This window comes from Triticum aestivum, chromosome 3D, assembly GCF_018294505.1.
Source record: "Triticum aestivum cultivar Chinese Spring chromosome 3D, IWGSC CS RefSeq v2.1, whole genome shotgun sequence".
Taxonomy (NCBI): Eukaryota; Viridiplantae; Streptophyta; class Magnoliopsida; order Poales; family Poaceae; genus Triticum; species Triticum aestivum.
In genome coordinates, this window is record NC_057802.1 from 319,469,135 (window position 1) to 319,489,819 (window position 20,685).

General features: G+C 43.5%; 2 protein-coding genes across 2 annotated transcripts; one reads left to right on the forward strand and one right to left on the reverse strand.

The window, feature by feature from the left end:
- Nucleotides 1-12,233: 12,233 nt before the first annotated feature.
- On the reverse strand, nt 12,234-13,258 carry LOC123074564 (MYB-like transcription factor EOBI). The gene is made up of 2 exons (XM_044497367.1): nt 13,017-13,258; nt 12,234-12,890 (listed from the first exon to the last, which is right to left on the reverse strand). Exons 1-2 carry the CDS (start codon nt 13,153-13,155, stop codon nt 12,385-12,387), a joined length of 645 nt encoding a protein of 214 aa, XP_044353302.1. The 5' UTR covers nt 13,156-13,258; the 3' UTR covers nt 12,234-12,384.
- A 3,213-nt stretch (nt 13,259-16,471) lies between these two features.
- LOC123074565 (uncharacterized) lies at nt 16,472-18,049 on the forward strand. Its single transcript, XM_044497368.1, has 2 exons — nt 16,472-16,621; nt 17,339-18,049. The coding sequence occupies exon 2, from the start codon at nt 17,407-17,409 to the stop codon at nt 17,989-17,991; it is 585 nt and encodes a 194-aa protein (XP_044353303.1). The 5' UTR covers nt 16,472-16,621; nt 17,339-17,406; the 3' UTR covers nt 17,992-18,049.
- Nucleotides 18,050-20,685: the final 2,636 nt, after the last annotated feature.

A 20,685-nucleotide genomic window follows, 5' to 3' on the forward strand; every position in this document is an offset into this window, starting at 1 on the left:
TCATTAATTCTTCCCATAGATTTCTTAATGGTGGAATCCGCAAGGTGCAAGTTTAAAGAACAATCATCAAATTCACGGAAACCTAACACATCACACAAAGTTTTTGGAATCGTGGAAACACTAGCACCCAAATCAAACAAAGCATAGCATTCATGATCTTTAATTTTAATTTTAATAGTAGGTTCCCATTCATCATAAAGTTTTCTAGGGATAGAAACTTCCAATTCAAGCTTTTCTTCATAAGATTGCATTAAAGCATCAACGATATGTTTAGTAAAAGCCTTATTTTGACTATAAGCATGCAGAGAATTTAGCACGGATTGCAACAAGGAAATACAATCTATTAAAGAACAATTATCATAATTAAATTCCTTGAAATCCAAAATAGTGGGTTCATTGCTATGTAAAGTTTTGACCTCTTCAATCCCACTTTTACCAATTTTTGCATCAAGATCTAAAAACTTTGAATCACTGGGACGCCTTTTAACTAAAGTTGACTCATCTCCAGTCCCATCGTTATCAAGATTGATATTGCAAAAGAAAGATTTAATAGGGGAGCAATCACTTTTAGATCTTCATCCTTATTACCCTCTAGATCTTCCGGTTTAGCGGCCATCTTATTGACTAAGGTGGCCTGCTTATCCGAAATTTGGGCTATTAATTTTTCAAGATGAGCAAACTGGGATCTCAAGCCATAAAATTCCTTAGACATATCATCAAGCTCTTTATTCATGTACTCCATAAAGATTTTTGGTTCTTTAAGCTTGTTTCTAAAGAAATTATTATGCTCAAATTGCAAATTCATAAAGCTTCTGACGTTGTTTTCAATTTCTTCCAACCTTTTAAGGTAAGGATCAACGTTTTTAGGCAAGACCATTAGGGCAAACAGGCAACAAGAAGCAAGAGAAAAGGAGGCGAACGGAAAGAGAGGGTGAATAAAACGGCAAGGGTAAAGTGGGGGAGAGGAAAACGAGAGGCAAATGGCAAATAATGTAATGTGAGGGATAAGAGTTTGTGATGGGTACTTGGTATGTCTTGACTTGTGCGTAAACTCCCCGGCAATGGCGCCAGAAATCCTTCTTGCTACCTCTTGAGCATGCGTTGGTTTTCCCTTGAAGAGGAAAGGGTGATGCAGCAAAGTAGCGTAAGTATTTCCCTCAGTTTTTGAGAACCAAGGTATCAATCCAGTAGGAGGCCACACGCAAGTCCCTCGTACCTACACAAACAAATAAGAACCTTGAAACCAACGCGATAAAGGGGTTGTCAATACCTTCATGGCCACTTGCAAAAGTGAGATCTGATAGAGATGATAAGATAATATTTTTGGTATTTTTATGATACAGATTGAAAGTAAAGATTGCAAAGTAAAATAGATTGGAAACTTATATGATGGAAAATAGACCCGGGGGCCATAGGTTTCACTAGTGGCTTCTCTCAAGATAGCATAAGTATTACGGTGGGTGAACAAATTACTGTCGAGAAATTGATAGAAAAGTGCATAATTATGAGAATATCTAGGCATGATCATGTATATAGGCATCACGTCCGCGACAAGTAGACCGACTCCTGCCTGCATCTACTACTATTACTCCACACATCGACCGCTATCCAGCATGCATCTAGAGTATTAAGTTCATAAGAACAGAGTAACGCATTAGGCAAGATGACATGATGTAGAGGGATAAACTCAAGCAATATGACATAAACCCCATCTTTTTATCCTCGATGGCAACAATACAATACGTGTCGTTTCCCCTTCTGTCACTGGGATTGAGCAACGCAAGATTGAAGCCAAAGCTAAGCACTTCTCCCATTGCAAGAAAGATCAATCTAGTAGGCCAAACCAAACTGATAATTCGAAGAGACTTGCAAAGATAACCAATCATACATAAAAGAATTCAGAGGAGATTCAAATATTGTTCATAGATAATCTTGATCATAAACCCACAATTCATCGGATCTCGACAAACACACCGCAAAAAGAATTACATCGAATAGATCTCCAAGAAGATCGAGGAGAACTTTGTATTGAGATCCAAAGAGAGAGAAGAAGTCATCTAGCTAATAACTATGGACCCGAAGGTCTGAGGTAAACTACTCACACGTCATCGGAGAGGCTATGGTGTTGATGTAGAAGCCCTCCGTGATCGATTCCCCCTCCAACGGAGCGTCGGAAAAGGACCCAAGATGGGATCTCACGGGTAAGAAGGTTGCGGCGGTGGAAATAGGGTTTCGTGGTGCTCCTGGATGTTTTCGGGGTACGTAGATATATATAGGAGGAAGAAGTAGGTTGGTGGAGCTACGAGGGGCTAACGAGGGTGGGGGCGCGCCCAGGAGGGCAGGCGCGCCTCCCTGCCTCGTAGCCTCCTCGTTGATTTCTTGACGTCCACTCCAAGTCCTCTGGATCACGTTTGTTCCAGAAATAACTCTCCCGAAGGTTTCATTCCGTTTGGACTCCGTTTGATATTCCTTTTCTGCGAAACATTGAAATAGGCAAATAACAACAATTTGCACTAGGGCTTGGGTTAGTAGGTTAGTCCCAAAAATAATATAAAAGTGCTTAGTAAAGCCCATTAAACATCCAAAACAGAATATATAATAGCAGGGAACAATAAAAAATTATATATACGTTGGAGACGTATCAACCAGCAAAGCACAAGTTGGTATGTCAAGAAACTACATACTTTCCCTGAAGCACGGGTGAAGGGCAGAAACATTTTTCATTTCAGTTTGTAATCAACATACCTCTTCTATCGATCTTATTTTATGCGGAAGCATTGCATGTTGTTTTATACAAATAAGACTGCACTATTCTCTCTTTCTATATTCATCAGAGTTAATGTTTATTTCATGTAGTTCTAAGGTACCACTTAAATCCATATCTTTTGAGAAGATTATTTAGCAATATTGGATTAGTTGTGTTGTTGCTGCTGGTGGTGGTGGTGGCAATGTTGGATCAACTGTACTTTTTAGTATAAAACCTATAGGTACACTTTGATTATCTGATAGTTCCTTTGACATGAATTCGGTTCTTGGGAAAAATTCAGTTCTTGAAATGTCAGTTATTCTGTATATGTTTCTTTGTTTGAGGAAGACAAAGCTCGTACATGGTTCGCTTGTTTATTCAACTCACCCATTGTCTGATGAAATCAAAGGCCTATTCTTAGAAATTAATTGTTTGTAAGGAAAAATTAGCAGATTGCAGTAGCTTGAAAAACACATGTAAATGTTTAACCTATTGCAAGATAGATATTTGTGTGAACCTGCATGCAGGAGTGGAGGCTAGCCGGACTCTCTTTCGGTGTCCGCAACTACTGCTCAGAGCAGTCAGTGGACGGCAGAATAGCCCTGTCGCCATGAAGTCTAGAGGGGGAGTACGACACCCTTGACACCAGAAATCGGCCTGGGATGGCCAAATCGGTGGCGCCGTGGCGGCGAGAATGAGTGAGAGGGTTGAGAGAGTGAAGGGTGCATGGGGTGAGAGAGTGAGATGGGTGGATGTGGTGAGAGAGAGCCTGAAGTCAGGACAAGGCTGGGTAGGTATGCTAAAAAAATTGGGTAGCTAGAAAAATTTTTGGTTTGTCTCATGTTTATTAATATAAAATATCATTTATGTATGTTTATATATTCATATGTAATTAGGGGTACCTAGTTTTCTTTGCAAATAAAAACAGATGTGTTAGTCTTACTTTTGTTTAGTATATTATATATGTTATCTAATACAATACATTTAATGGATCTACAATTTTGTGTAAGTTATCATAATCATATTTCTTCATTCAGTATCATTACTATCAACATGTTTTAAATATTTTTATTACCCAGTCCACAATGTTAGATTTAACACGAGATCAGAAGTTTTGCGTGAAGGGAACTATTGACATATTGGCAACACCGTTTGATAGCTGCATGTAGTAGACGACTACATCTCATGGTGCAACATGGTAAGTAAGGTCTTTTGTACATTGTTGTCATGGTTTATTGTTTGTAATAGCTAGCAATTGTAAAATTATCTTTCATATGCATTCATCGGCCAATACATCTTGTACGTCATCGACAAACATGCATGCCGTGTATATATCTGGACCCTATCCATACATCACTGACGCCAGAGTTTTAATTAAATTACAAATATTTGCGAGGGAATTCAACGACACTCAAAATAAAGAAAACCGGTTGGAATTCCAATATATTTGGATGGCAATGTTTATTTCCGCCTGCTATTCCAACGAGCATAGATGGGTAAATTTATATTTTTCATTATCATGACATTTTCACAATACAAATATTTATTTTTTATCACTATATTAAGATAATATTAATTTAGGAAATTGCAGGGATGTGCCTAGCTATTTTGTTTTTCATATTATGCTCTGGTCGAACGGTAAAGAATTGGTTCATCCAGTTTGCACGGCGTTACACATTTGAAGACCTTGAACGTGAAGTATTCGTGCTAATTAAATATGTTGCTTGTGCAGGATGAGTAAGAGTTGAGTACCAAGTTTTTATTGTACTTGATCAAATATCATGCGAATGTAGCTATAAACAACATTTCTAATATTGTGCGAGAATTTTTTAAGCGCATCAACTATACCATAATTTGTAACATATTTTTAGTTGGATAATCGCTCTATATGTATACATCATCAGATAGCCTTTTTGTTCTCAATTTACATTGCAAGTGAAGTGAATTTTAATCATTATGCGATTGTGCCCGCGCTATTTTTTTGCCACATGTGAAATTTAACATGCACTATGTTTATATAATTTCAGCAAAATATTTCAAGAGCCCGTGGCAACGCACAGGCATTCTACTAGTCCTAGTAGGATTCCACCTCCCACATGGAATAGGAAAAAGGGAAGGGAGAAGGAGAAGGAAGGAAGGGGGCGCCCCCTTTCCCTAGTCCAATTCGGACCAGTCCATGGGGAAGGGGCGCGGCCACCCTTGAGGCCTTTCTCTTCTCTCCCGTATGGCCCATTAAGGCCCAATACGAATTCCCGTAACTCTCCGGTACTCTGAAAAATACCCGAATCACTCGGAACCTTTCCGATGTCCGAATATAGCCTTCCAATATATCGATCTTTACATCTCGACCATTTTGAGACTCCTCGTCATGTACCCGATCTCATCCGGGACTCCGAACTAACTTCGGTCATCAAATCACATAACTCATAATACAAATCGTCACTGAACGTTAAGCGTGCGGACCCTACGGGTTCGAGAACTATGTAGACATGACCGAGACTCATCTCCGGTCAATAACCAATAGCGGAACCTGGATGCTCATATTGGTTCCTACATATTCTACGAAGATCTTTATCAGTCAAACCGCATAACAACATACGTTGTTCCCTTTGTCATCGGTATGTTACATGCCCGAGATTCGATTGTCGGTATCTCAATACCTAGTTCAATCTCGTTACCGGCAAGTCTATTTACTTGTTCCGTAATGCATCATCTCGCAACTAACTCATTAGTCACAATGCTTGCAAGGCTTATAGTGATGTGCATTACCGAGAGGGCCTGGAGATACCTCTCCGATACACGGAGTGACAAATCCTAATCTCGATCTATGCCAACTAAACAAACACCATCGGAGACACCTGTAGAATCATTCGGACAAAGTAGCAACGGCAATAAAAACCAACGAGCAAAAGAACAAGACTCGCTCTCTCTCTCTCAGCCTATGATCTATACATTTTCTCCCCCTTTGGCAACAAGTTACCAAAAATCTTGAAAAAGTATAGTGTTATACGACACTGTAGGCATGATCTCCGGGAGCTCCTAAAGGGGTCTTCTGGCTTGTTGCTCCGGTGTGCATAGATGTTGTGACGTTTGATAGCACACAAGGTGTTCCTTCGGTATTCGAGAGTTGCATAATCTCATAGTCTGAGGAACATGTATAAGTCATGAAAAAAGTAGTAGCAATGAAACTGTAACGATCATAATGCTAAGCTAACGAATGGGTCTTGTCCATCACATCATTCTCCTAATGATGTGATCCCGTTCATCAAATGACAACACATGTCTATGGTTAGGAAACATAACCATCTTTGATAAACGAGCTAGTCAAGTAGAGGCATACTAGGGACACTTTGTTTTGTCTATGTATTCACACATGTACTAAGTTTCCGGTTAATACAATTCTAGCATGAATAATAAACATTATCATGAAATAAGGAAATAAATAATAAATTTATTATTGCCTCTAGGGCATATTTCCTTCAATCTCGTTACCGGCAAGTCTCTTTACTCGTTCCGTAATTCACTATCCCGCAACTAACTCATTAGTCACATTGCTTGCAAGGCTTATAGTGATGAGTATTACCGAGAGGGCCCAGAGATACCTCTCCGATATACGGAGTGACAAATCCTAATCTCGATCTATGCCAACTCAACAAACACCATCCGAGACACCTGTAGAGCATCTTTATAATCACCCAGTTACGTTGTGACGTTTGATAGCACACAAGGTGTTCCTCCGGTATTCGGGAGTTGCATAATCTCATAGTCAGAGGAACATGTATAAGTCATGATGAAAGCAATAGCAATAAAACTAAACGATCATTTATGCTAAGCTAATGGATGGGTCTTGTCCATCACATCATTCTCTAATGATGTGATCCCGCTCATCAAATGACAACACATGTCTATGGTCAGGAAACTTAACCATCTTTGATTAACGAGCTAGTCAAGTAGAGGCATACTAGGGACACTCTGTTTGTCTATGTATTCACACATGTACTAAGTTTCCGGTTAAGACAATTCTAGCATGAATAATAAACATTTATCATGATATAAGGAAATATAAATAACAACTTTATTATTGCCTCTAGGGCATATTTCCTTCAGTATGTTCTACTTTAATTTGTTCAATAGGTTTAGGTGCTCTAATATTACTTTTGCGAACCACAGTTGAAACCTTAGCATGTTCCTTTATCCCAACAGGGAAAGGTGGGTTTTCAATATAAGCAGTAGGCACAACTGGATCAACATTGTAAATAATAGTTTCATCTTTAGCTATTACCGGTTCTTTAATTTCTTCTTTAATAGGGGATGATATTGAAACCACTTCTCCTTAGGGAGATCAACATGAGTAGCAAATGATTCATAGAAAGAGGCTACTATCTCAGAGTCAAGTCCATATTTAGTGCAAAACTTTTGAAAAGCATCGATATTCATAAAAGATTTAACACAATCAAACTCAAGCTTAATACCCGACTCTTTACCTCCGTCGAGTTCCCAATCTTCGAAGTTGCGTTTAATTCTTTTTAAAAGATCCCACCTGAATTCAATAGTCTTGTTCAAGAACTAGTACAAGAAGTATCGAACATGGATTGATCATTATGAGAAAGCCAATCATAAAAATTCTGAATAATAATTTCTCTCGAGAGCTCATGATTGGGGCATGAATATAACATTGACTTAAGCCTCCCCCAAGCTAGAGTGATACTTTCTCCTTCACTAGGCCAAAAATTATATATGTAATTCCGATCACGATGAACCAGATGCATAGGATAACTTTTTTGGGGTGAAATTCCAATTTCAACCGATTCCAGTTCCAAGATCCAATATCATCGCATAGCCTATACCATGTCAATGCTTTTCCCTTCAAAGATAAAGGGAAAACCTTATTCTTAGCTTCATCTCCGGATAAACCTGCAAGCTTAAATAATCCACAAATTTCATCCACATATATACAGTGCATATCAAGATGTTTAGTTCCATCCCCTGCATAAGGATTAGCTAGTAGTTGTTCTATCATACCCAAAGGAATTTCATAAACAATATTTTCAGTAGTTGCAGTAGGTTGAGGGCAACTAATTATGGTTCCGGTCGAGGTGAAGATACCCTGAACAAACACCTCAAAGGATTGTTCTCCATAGTAACAAGTGACAATAAATTTCAGCACGCAGTAATAATTTTTCCTTACCGATTTCCACTTACCAAGAGCGCTTCACTCCCCGGCAACGGCACCAGAAAAGAGCCTTGATGACCCACAAGTATAGGGGATCAATCGTAGTCCTTTACATAAGTAAGAGTGTCGAACCCAACGAGGAGCAGAAGGAAATGACAAGTGGTTTTCAGCAAGTTAATCTCTGCAAGCACGGAAATTGTCGGTAACGAGTAGTTTGATAGCAAGATAATTTGTAACGAGGAAGTAACGGTAATGGTAAATAAAGTGCAGAAAGGTAGCCCAATCCTTTTGTGTCAAAGGACAGGCCAAAACGTTCTCTTATAATAAGCAAAGCGTTCTTGAGGGTACACGGGAATTTCATGTAACCACTTTCATCATGTTGGTTTGGTTCGTGTTCGCTACTTTGATAATTTGATATGTGGGTGGACCGGTGCTTAGGTGCTATTCTTACTTGAACAAACCTCCTACTTATGATTAACTCCCTCTCAAGCATCCGCAACTACGAGAAAAGTATTAAGATAAAATATAACTATAGCATTAAACTTTTGGATCCAAAACAGTCTCTTACGAAATAGCGCATAAACTAGGGTTTAAGCTTCTGTCACTCTAGCAACCCATCATCTAATAACTACTCCACAATGCATTCCCTTAGCCCTAATAAGGTGAAGTGCCATGTACTCGACGTTCACATGACACCACTAAGGGAATCACAACATTCATATCATCAAAATATCAAACACATATCAAGTTCATATGACTACTTGCAACAAGATTTCTCCCGTGACCTCAAGAACAAAAGTAACTACTCACAAATGATAATCATGCTCAAGATCAGAGGGGTATTAAATAGCATAATGGATCTGAACATATAATCTTCCACCAAATAAACCATATAGTAATCAACTACAAGATGTAATCAACACTACTAGTCACCCATAAGTACCAACCTGAGGCTCCGGTACAAAGATTGAACACAAGAGATGAACTAGGGTTTGAGAGGAGATGGTGATGTTGAAGATGTTGATGAAGATTGCCCCCCCCCCCCCAAATGGGAGAGTTCTTGGTGATGACGATGACGATGATTTTCCCCTCCGGGAGGGAAGTTCCCCCGGCGGAATCGCTCCGCCGGAGGAAAAAAGTGCTCCTGCCCAAGTTCCACCTCGGGACGGCGGCGCTTCGTCCCGAAAATCCCCCCTGATTTTTTCTAGGTCAAAATGACCTATATACTAGAAGGTGGGCACCGAAGGTGGGCCGAGGAGGGCACAACCCACCAGGGCACGCCTGGGCTCCCTGGCGCGCCCAGGTGGGTTGTGCCCACTTGGTGGGCCCCCTCTGGTAGTTATTTGCTCCAATATTTTTTATATATTGCAATATAATTCTCCGTAATTTTTCAGATCATTTGGAGATGTGCAGAATAGGTAACTCTGACGTAGCTTTTCTAGGTCCAGAATTCCAAGTGCCGGCATTCTCCCTCTTTGTGTAAACCTTGCATATTATGAGAGAAAAGTCATTAGAATTACTCCATAAAACATTATTATGCATAAAAATATTATAAATAACAGTAGGAAAACATGATGCAAAATTGACGTATCATCTACCTCGATATCGTATGAATGAGTTCTAACCTCTAAAAACCATAAAACTTGCCTCTACAGACTAAACCCCTCGGCTTATATAGGCACCGGGGGTATCTAGTGTTACAAGTATGTCGGCTACAACTAGGGATAACATGTTGATCATTTCAATACGCCTTGAAGTGTACGCCAAGTCTTTAGAGGATTCCATCTTGAGTACGCCCGGGGCCACGGCTTGCGTGGCCCATTCTTCAGTTGCTAGTGGTTCCTCGGCCTGGCCCATGAATGGCAATCCGAGGTTGTGTGCACCCCCAAATCTAGGACACCATCAACTGGGGTGTCGGACACATATATGGCGGCGGTTCGGATGCTCGCAAAGCTCCCCTGGTTTGCATCCAGTTTGAGGGATTTCGGACAACAGGACACGTCCACCGACTGATGGTGTACCACGTTAGATGGTTTGCGGCATCCGAGTAGCTCAGTCCAGACACTTGCGGGTCCGCATTGGAGATGCCCTAAGAGCATCTACAGCTAGACTTGGCAAATTTGCCCTCCTAAACGTTTGTACAACCACGCTCCGCATATCAAAACCTCAAATACATGCAAACTCATGCACATCGATCATACACATGAATATCACACGTAAATAATATTTGTTCATAGCGAACACACATAGTTCAAACATAAAATTTATTTGAAGTGCACAATTCAAACATTAAACTCATTGGTTTTCATTGTGGTTCCACATATGCTCCACAAAACCATTCAGTAGTTGCACGTACACCTATTTTGGGATGTGGACTTGTACTCCGAACTTCTCAAAAATATGAGTTCGGGCTGCCCCCTCACCCTCTTCCTCGACAATCATATTGTGCAAAATGACACAACATGTCATCAAATGACACAAAGTCTCTGATTCCCACATCAGTGCAGCTCCACGAACAATACCCCAACAAGCTTGGAGCACTCTGAATGCTCTCTTCACATCCTTCCTAGTTGCTTCTTGCATTGTTGCAAAGTGGCTTTGTTTGTTGCCATGGGATCAGATATGGTCTTCGCAAACGCCGCCCACTGAGGATAGATACCGTCGACAAGGTAGTATGACTTGTTGTAGTTGTTTCCATTGACGGCATAGTTGCACGGCGGTGCTTCCCCATCACAAAGTCTCTTGCATAGCAGAGATCACTGGAGCACATTGATGTCATTGTGAGAACCAGACATTCCATAGAAAGCATGTCAAATCCCCAAGTCCCTTGATGTCACTTCTTCTAGTATGACGGTGGCCTCTTTGGTGTGACCTTGGTACATCCCGCGCAAACCTTTGGGGCAGTTCTTTCGTTGCCAATCGATGCAATCAACTGACCTGGCATAAATGGAAAACTTCTTACCGTTCCAATAGCCATCGAACTTTCTGTACCTTGCAGAGTTGGTTCTCTCATATAGTCCGCTCCAAACACCTTCCCCATGGCGCGCGCATATCTCATAGTGGTACCAAGGCATGTGCTCTCTCCCATCCAGACCATCTCACCAACGGCATCGGCAGCGATACCTAATATAAGCACTCTAGTACAGTCGTGCATTTCTGCAAAGGAGAGGAGTGTTTCCGCAACAATCATTCTTGAGCTTGAAGTAGGGATCATGTGCCTCCACTCCCTCCACCATGTGCAAGAAGAAAGTCTGAGTACACATGAGCATCAATGAAAAATGTTCCAGGGAATGTTTGTCTGGGGTAAAGTAGTCGTTGTAGAGCAGTCGTGCGCCAACGACCCTACCAAAGTTGAAAACTCTCCTCGCTGTGATCAAAACCTTATAGTTTAAAATGTGCTCCACTTCCCTCTTTATTCATTCTGGATGCTCATCATCATCATCATCATCATCATCATCATCTCAGCATCTTCGTCGTCCAAATCAAAGAAGTCCTTTTGAATTAACTCATCAAGCTCCTTGTCTTGATACTCCTCATCCGATGAACCCTCCAGATCCATCGTTTTGCCTAGAAAAGAATAAGAAAACTGCTCGGAAAATTTGTCAAACACACAGAAGGCAAGGTGTAATATGAGAAGAGTCGGACGTACCCCAACGACGTACGGGGCGGCAAGACTAGAAAGGAGGAGTCTTATGGCGGTGGTGGCGGCGGTGAGGGGTTGGGACGGTGGCGGAGCTAGGGTGACGACACAGCTAGGGGAGGGCGGTGCCGACGAGGGAGAAAAGAGGAGAGGAAAAGGGTTGGTCGGGCTAGGCCTGGGGATTTGATGAAATTTGTGATGGGTCCTGTCAGTCGGATCCATTGTGGCGGACGCGCCCGGACGTATGCGGGCCTCCGGATATGGGATAGCTGGGTAGCGAGTTTCGGACTGGTCACCGACCAGACCGTTCGCCAGGACGTATAACGTATAAAGGGCATTTGAGGAGTCCAGCCGTAGATGCTCGAAGTCCCGCCACACGAAATGTAGATATTGATTTTCTTAAGAAAAATGATAGGACTAGGCAGGAAGGCTCTTTAATTTGCTCCTGACTTGGATGTCATGTGCTGTGCAGGCTAAGTAGTGTGTAGTTAGCATGAAATGAGAAAGTGGACACGAGGGTGCAACGAGGAAGTCGCCAAATTTCCGTCTTGAGAGCACGTTACAAACCGCTGATCGTGCTAGTCCGAAATTAAAAGTGCACATGCATTTGCTAGCACGTCCGCCTGCTCACTCATCGGAACAACCATGATTCGTCGACCAGTTTACAGCACAACTTCTTGTAAATAATAGTATAATACCCTACTGCCTTGCTTACACCATGCATAATTGATCAAGTCCGCGTAGTGCCCGTTTCTCTGTCAAATAGACGTAGTAGTACTAGTAGCATGCATCCAAGTGAAGTGCAGAATAAAGAGGACGAGTCTACTACAGTGCTTCGTACACTGGGTCTGAAAGCGGGAGAGTCTCCCAGAAATTGTCTTGGACGTTCCAAAAGTTACCGCCGAACTCGGACGGGAAGAAGCGCGTCGCCGACGCGCCCACATGGACCGTTTCGTGGTGGTCGGCGGCGACCCAGCTCTGGTCGGGGTAAGGGAAGCTCGTCTGCGTGTACTCGTCTCCGACGGTGGAGCTGGCGTGGCTCGTCGACGCCGACACAGACGATGTCGCCTCGCTCGTGGCAAGGCACGGCTGCGCTCGAAGCTGGTTCTGGTGCGGCGCCTTCTTGTGTACCCTGGTCCTCCAGTAGTTCTTGACCTCGTTGTCGGTCCGGCCGGGGAGGTGCTTGGCGATCTCGGCCCACTTGTTCCCCAACCTAGAGTGGAGCTCCCGGATGAGCATGTCCTCCTCCGGCGAGATGCTGCCGCGCCGCAGCCCCGGCCTGAGGTAGTTGAGCCACCGCAGCCTGCAGCTCTTCCCGTTCCGGTTCAGACCTGATCGAATCGACACATCATCACAAAGACAAAAGAAATCTTTATAAGCTTCGATCGATATTCAACTCGCTGCAATGCACTACAAAATCTTGGCAATTAATCAATGTTGATCGAGTCTACTCTTACCAGCAGAGCGTGCGAGGTTGTCCCAGGAGCCTTCCCCGTGGTGGGAGATGTATCCGACGAGGATGAGGTCCTCCTCCAGCGTCCACGGACCCTTGCGCACCGCCGGCTCGCCGGCGCGGCCGCACATCATCCTGGCCATCCTGGTCAGCTTCTCTCTCTCTCTCTCTCTCTCTCTCTCTCTCTCTCTCTCGGGAACAGAGGAGCCCAGTGTTGCGTTGTCCTCGGTGAAGCTGAGCAGGGCAGAGACGAGTGTTTGAATTTTGATCGATCGGAAGGCGTCGGTGTTTATATAGGCGCGCTGAGGGCGGCATTGGTAATATACGTAGTAGAAGGCACGTGCAGTGTAGTATTTGATTAGAGCCACGTGCCCCTAAATTGCTGCTGGCCTGGCATTTGCAACATGCATTGCCATGTTTGGAGGAGGGCAGGCCTGCTTTAGCTTTATTTTGATGTGCTTCCATTTGGGGAGGGCGAGTGCATGTACCCCAAACTGATGGATCGCAAGTGCTACGAATCCATTCCATAGTCGGGTTAACTTATAATTAGAAGAAAGTTGAGCTCATTCTTTCCTGTTCCATTTGCGCCTCACTGCTGCAATGCACACTCGACGGTGACAGAGGACACGTACAGCTGTAACCCCGTCGCGTGCACCAAACCAAACCAAACAAGAGGAGAGGATAGATCTCATCTCATCATCCGAGTGAATGTGCGCTCTCGCTTTCAGTTGGCGATGGAACGATCGATCGAGTCGACAGACGGGGCCGAGTCGTTTCAATCACGCACGTGCGGCGCCGATGCTTGGCTCTCGCGTCGCCTGCTCGCCACTTGCTGCTTGCCCGAAATGGAAGTGATTCCCATCCGACTCGTCCCCGGAACTGGTTAGGCGACATGCCGGATTTGGGAGGGATCACCGTGCAGTGGATTGATTGATAGATGTGCTGTGAGGCCGCTGCAGGCACGTTTTTCCGGTGGGAATAAAGAGGCACGTCGCTCGCGAAAGAGACTTCGCAGCTGAACTGAACATGGACGAGTTGAGTGTAACTCAGATGGGTGGAATTCGTGTGCTAGAACCATCTCGTTGGGTTAAGTTCACTAATGTACGCATTTTTCTGAATTTATTTCTATTTTCGTGACGATATTATGGAAGGAGACGTTCCCATCAACTACAAGACGCTTTCCGATTCAACACCCAAGCCACCAAGATTTCTTAGATAAGTCACTGAATTCTATCTCCCCCAAACACAGTCCTCAATCTTCCCAACGGCGCCAAAGATACCCACGAGAAAAATGAGCGTGGTAGATAGTTTGCGGCAAGAGCACAAACTAACTCAACCGACATGAGGTTCCCTTCCTCCCAGACAGGATTACATGCCACCTTGGCCCCCAGATGTTAATAAACAGCTTTTCGAAGGTCATGGACCAAAAGACGCGGCACACGGTATATCATAGGGAAGGTGGCACACATAGCCGGGAAGCTCCGCAACACCTTGTTATTGTCGATGCCAGCATATCTATTCGACACCACAAGCCTCTTATCAAAATTAGTCACTAAGTAGGTCACCTCCGCAGACCCATGTAAGATGCCCATGAATTGCTCAATGTCCTCTTTTATGGGTGTTGTTGACGTACATAGAGGTTTTGAAGGACCATGCCCCCAACCTGGAGAAGATGGCCCAATCAAAGATTCTTCTTCATGGCCATGCAAGGGAATTGTGTGCCTATGTATTAAAAAGGGAGGAACAACGGTTACATACAGACTAGCCGGAACCGAAGCGGTTAGTCCCGCACAAACAAAAACAGAAAGACTACTATCCCGCCTCTCCGCGTGCTCTAGCTACTCGCCAAAGCTCGAGCTCTGCCTTAGCCTGACTAACCACCTACATGGTGGAGGACGCTATGTTGTTGAACACCCGGCTATTCCGCTCCAACCATATGAAACAAAGTGTGACTGCCACTAGGGAATTTTTGTCCTTGCGTTGTGCCTCCGTCATTGCCGACGTCGTCACGGCTGGCCACCAGTTGCAAAGGCTGTCCATGGGCATCGGCGTGTGAGCGAGAAGGTGTCGAGGGCGTAGCATGTCCGCCCCACACGCGCCTAGAGAACGGGCAGCGGAGCATCAAAGATTTTGAAAGAGCTGGTCGCAAGAGCGAACAATAGGTCACCTTGGCACAACCCCTAGCCATGCCTCTTGGTATCGAGGGGATGCCATTAATGAGAGCCCTCAAAGTAGAAGAGTGAATTATCCTAACCAGCAAGGATATCATGCTAGGCGGTGGATTTTTGATTGAATCCGTGGGCGGCGACCATTTTTTATGTTGCTATAACTTATACATGGAGTTCGTCGAGGTATAATTTGAAAATTGCCCATATGGAGCCATGGTGTGACCTAAGAATATACTACTTGGTTAGATTCTTTCATGGGAAGGTGTATCTCGAGAGGCGATTTGTGGCACGTATATTTGTAGCCGTCAGATTGTCTCGTGATTCGTAAACTGGTTTATTTTTTGCATGTGTTTTAGTCCTTAATTACCTTCGATGGGGTTGATGCTTGCACCTTTTTGTAGCTTTTGGTAGCTCCACCATTCCTCCGATGTTTTTCTTTTGACTTTCAAACTTCAATTCATTTTATTTTTTGAACCGAAAACTCAATTTATAGTTCGTTTGCATATTTGGTTTACCTGTGACGAGGGCTTTGAAACAAGACCACTTTTGAATACCGTTTGACAACTTTTCAAAACTTGACAAGTTTCAACCACTAAAACTTAACAAATAATAAATTCATAAAGTTCCATAAACTAAAACTTAACCCCGCAACCCTAAAACCGTAACCCATAAGCCCTAAACCCGCCATAAAAGCAAATGAAACTTGGTAAAACTTTACAAAACCTGGGTAAAACTTAATATTACGACCAAGTATTAATATTTGAAACTTGGCAAAAGAATTAAAGTTGTCAAACTTTATTTAAGATTGATCTTGTTTGAAAGTCCTCATAGCAAGAAACACGAATATGCAAATGAAATATAAATTGGACCTTTGCTTCAAAAGATATAGTAGATTCAAATTTAAAGATGAAACTAAATATAAATTGGACTTTCAGTTCAAAAGATATAATGGATGGGGTATGCAACTCTGGCGAAAGTTGCTAAAAGCACACATATGGATAACTAATAAATAAGGAGGTATTTTTCTTGCTGTAAAAAGGATAAGATAAGGCTGCTATGACATAACAAAACATTCTGTTTCCAACTATAGTTTGTGTTTGCCAACAAAGCAAAAAAAAAAAACATGAAAGCCACATACATGTCTGAAGAGTCAATCTGACATAAGGTGACAGTTCAGCCTTTTTTTTTAATTACTTTCAACAGTTCAATACTAGTTTATCCCACGTCTATCGTTCTCCAGACTGCTTAAAACCCTTCTTCCCCGTTTGCAGTTTCCACACGCTCTACCCTGCCAGCTTATTCCATCCCGCCCCCTTGCAAGACATCTCTCCTTCTCACCTTCTTTCCTCTCCATTTGTATTACTCAGCCGTCGCGACGACTCCTGCCGCCGATAGCGGTCGTCCTCAGCGGCGCATAGATAGCCGCTGTCAAGATCCTCAGGTTTGCATCTCCTTCCCTTCTCAGGTGAGTCCGAATTATTCCTCTGTATGCTGAATTTGGCATGCCCATGCGTGGTTAGTGATTTCTCTTATCAGTACATTAGTCCCGCGTTTAGCTTTCTTGCGACCCAATTGCCTGGTAATGCTGTCAGAAACATCGATCGTTTCGTTTTCCTTCGTTTCTTTGCATTTGTTGAACATGTTATTTCCGGAAGCCGAATGTATCGCTGATTCGAGTCGATCAACCTGTCGCATGCCTGTGCCTAAGTCCCCAGTGTGTATTTGTGCAAGGAAGAGATGAAGAGGGAACGATTCGTAGTGGTCGTCGTCACAAACGTGTTTTCAGAAGGAAAAAGGAGAGTTCAGAGACGTGCTTGCCACATCATCCCCCAAATACTTTCCATCAGACCTACTGATCTTCTCTTCTTCTGCTGAAATGATTTTTTTTTGTCTGTAGATATGTACCTAGCTGTTTTGTAACAACTATACTATACATTTTAAAAGGCAGTACGCACGGTTATCCGGCTAGCACTGCGCTGTCGTCAAACCAAAACCATCAGTCCATCGCACCGGGTCTCCAGTCTGCTTCACAGATTATAATATCATGCTGGCGCGACATTGTAATTGTACTACTGAATGAATCATAGCTTAATTACTGTCTCCAACCCATCGATAACGACATTCGCTGACCATGTACTACTTCATTTGTTGATTCCAGGCAAGAAGTCAGCGACTCCTCTCATACTGGCCGAGTCTACGTACCGTCGGCGCGTTCGGCCGGCGGCAATGGCGTCGTCACCTCCGTACCGGTTCCCCGCACTCTGCGAGGAGGAGCCGACGCGACGCTCCGCCAGGCAGTCATGCGGGACATGCAGCGCGGCGGCGGTGGCCAACTGCGTGGCACTGTGCTGCTGCCCGTGCGCCGTGGTGAGCTGCTTCACGCTGGCGCTCGTCAAGGCGCCCTACGTGGCAGGCCGGCGATGGGTCAGGCGCGCCAAGACGCGGCGTGTCAGCAGGGGCGTGCTGCGGAAGACGAGCCGCGTCCGGGACTTGGACGACCAGCTGTACCAGGCGGAGGGGCTGGGCGGCAGTGGCGGCGCCGCGCGGGCGAGCAAGGAGGACGACTGGGGCGGGCTGGGCAGGGCTGCCGCCTCGGGCTGGTGGGAGAACACCAACGATGTAAATTTGCTCGGGGATGGCAGGATGAGGGTGAGCGTGACGGAGAAGGCGTGGATGGAGATGTACGACGTCGGCCACTGGGGCTTCGGCCGGCTGTCCTTCTCGCTGGCCAGAGACGCCGCGCCCGCCGCGCAGGTGGTCAGGCACGACCCAGAGCCCCAAGAAGATGGCACTGTTGCTGCGGGGCGGTGACAGAGTTTGTGCGGCATGCCACGCCTTGGATAATTGTATTGTGCTACAAACTTTGTTGCACGCGGTGACATTGTGTGTGGTTTGTACGGAAATACGGAATGGACAGCTTGTTTTGGTGATTGACGAGCACCGCTGTTTCAACTACGTACTCCCTCTGTTTCAAAATACTAGCACATATGCCCGTGCATTACAACAGAAGAGATAATTAACGTGTGCACCACAACAACGACGCGACATAACAATATCAGAATGGTGCCACCCAATGGCGGCAGCGAGACGAACGCTACCAGAAATGCCTATAAATCGTACATTAAAAATCAGCACGTATGATATTTTTGCTACGATTTTTGTACAACTGCTCTGTTATTTAAAATGCCTCATTTCAAATCCTACATACGAAGGCATTATTCAGAAGTTGGAGCAATTTTTCGAAATTCGCACAGAGTCGTGAAGAAATCTTGCTAAATGTGTTTTAGCCCATCTCACCTCCCAAATCCACTCTCGTGTCGTGCCCTCCTACCTCGTATTTTTTCCATTGTGTTATTAGTCCACATGCTTGCGCCATTGCTATTTGCCGTGCACCCTCACCTCTTTGGATATTTAATTTATGGTAATAATTTCTCTTTCTTTTTGTGCCCACCGGATGAATGAGACACACACTTCATCCTTTTTGTTTTTATTCTTGAGGCGCCTTGTTTGTCTTCAAGACAACTCATGCAGGTATATAAATCTGTAGAATTTGGTATAAAAGGCGAGGTGGTACTATTTAATCGGGTAGCGAACTGATTGATCATTTTTTTAGTCTTGCGAAGCAGGCCCAATTTGACATGGCCCACGTTTTTTAAGGCAGGCTCTGCCATCAATTAGTACGGTGTATCAGATAAGAAGGTCATCAAACCCTCGAAAAAAAGGTACCTACACGTAGGCATTGTTTTGGCTCACACATGCACGGAGAACCTAGCCTACATAACTTCGTCAAAAGTATAATGTACAAATAGAAAAGAACCTGTGACAATTCAGGGGAGACAATTGGATAAGTTGGTGGAGAAGATTTGTGTGTTTGTGTGGGGTTGCGAGTTCGACGCCTGTGCGAGCACCAATTCTTTTTGGCTTGCAGACCGTTGAATGTTCAAAAAATATGTGTATGTTCTGAAAAAATAGGAATTAGAAAAGACGTTCACAAAAATAAAAACATTCACGGGTTAAAAAAAGGTTGACGAATTTAAAAGAAAAAGTCACGAAAATGGAAAAGTTCATCGATCTTCAAAATAGTTCATCGGTTTTGGAAAAAGTTCATTCATTTGAAAAAAGTTCATCGATTTTGGAAAAAGTTCATTCGATTTGAAAAAGTTCATTCAATTTGAAAAAATTCATCGATTTTGAAAAAAAGTTCATCAAATTTGGAAAAAGTTCATTCGACTTGAAACAAGTTCATCGATTTTCAGAAAAAGTTCATTGATTTTGAAAAAAGTTCATCAATTTTGAAAAAAGTTCATCTAATATGGCAAAAAATAATTGAATTTGAAAAAAAATCATTAAATTTGGGAAAAAAAGTTCACCAATTAAGAAAAAAGGTTCACAAATTTAATAAAAAACACGCACTAGAATGAAACAAAAAAGATGAGAAAAATAAAAAGGAAAAAATGAACCGAACTGAACAAAGAACTAAAAGAGAGAAAATGAAGTGTTTGTGCAGCAGTAGGTTGATGTTTTTGGTTTGAGCTGTGCGCTTGTGACGAAGAAGTAGCAGGTTCGAACCCTATGCACGCATCTTTTTTGATGTTTCTAGAAACAGGAAAGAAAAGAAGATGGGCCGGCCCAGTTTGGACTGCTTCAGACGCCCGTTTGAAAAATGCACTGTAACGGGTGCCTGAAGCGCCAAATAGGATTCACCGGTTGAGCTAGCAGCAGTTCAGCCAGCCGACGCGGGCCAGACTCGGCCCAGCACCCAGCGGATATATAAAAAATAGAGACCTTGGCCGGCCGGCCGTTTCGCTTAGTTTTTCATTTTTTTACATGTACATCTCGGTTTCCCTAAAACATAGCATATGTAAAAATATTTTAAATGAGACGAAACAAAGCGGAACCAAACCAAGAATACATATCCCCTTTAATAATAGGTATAGATATAGATATAGATAGTGTGTCCTCAGTTCTTGTGCTTCAACTTTGACCATAAATTTAACCAACGAGACCGGCTGCGGCGGGAGCAAAAGTTATACCAATGAATTTGTATTCAAAAGAAGTGTTCAATTATATAATTTTTGCTCCCGCCGCAGTCGGTCTCGTTGGTTAAATTTATGGTCAAAATTGAACCTCGGGAAGCGTGAAGCACTATATTTTGAAACGAAGGGAGTACTCCCTCCGTTCCACAATGTAATGCGCCCGTGTTTCCCAAGATTCAAGTTTGACTGTAAATTTAACCAACGAGACCAACTGCGGCGGGTGTAAAAATTATATCACTGAATTCATATCTCGGGAAGTGCAGGCACACTACATTGTGGAACGAAGGGAGTATATCGCTAGGGAACCGAAGCGATCCGACAATTCAAGGGGCGCTGTCTTGATGGACCAACCCTCCAATAGTGAACGGTCGGCTAGACCCGGCGGCGCGAACTAGAGAAAGAGGGCCGATCAGGCGATGTTCAGTAGGCACCTACCTGAAATACACCAGCCAATTAGTCTCAGCGGCGT

Bases quoted from the DNA above. Each gene is read 5' to 3' on its own strand.
- LOC123074564 (XM_044497367.1), bottom strand. From the start codon at position 13,155: ATGGCCAGGATGATGTGCGGCCGCGCCGGCGAGCCGGCGGTGCGCAAG. The intron at 12,891-13,016 runs GTAAGAGTAGAC...CGATTCGATCAG, and splicing joins CAACCTCGCACGCTCTGCTG to GTCTGAACCGGAACGGGAAG.
- LOC123074565 (XM_044497368.1), top strand. From the start codon at position 17,407: ATGGCGTCGTCACCTCCGTACCGGTTCCCCGCACTCTGCGAGGAGGAG.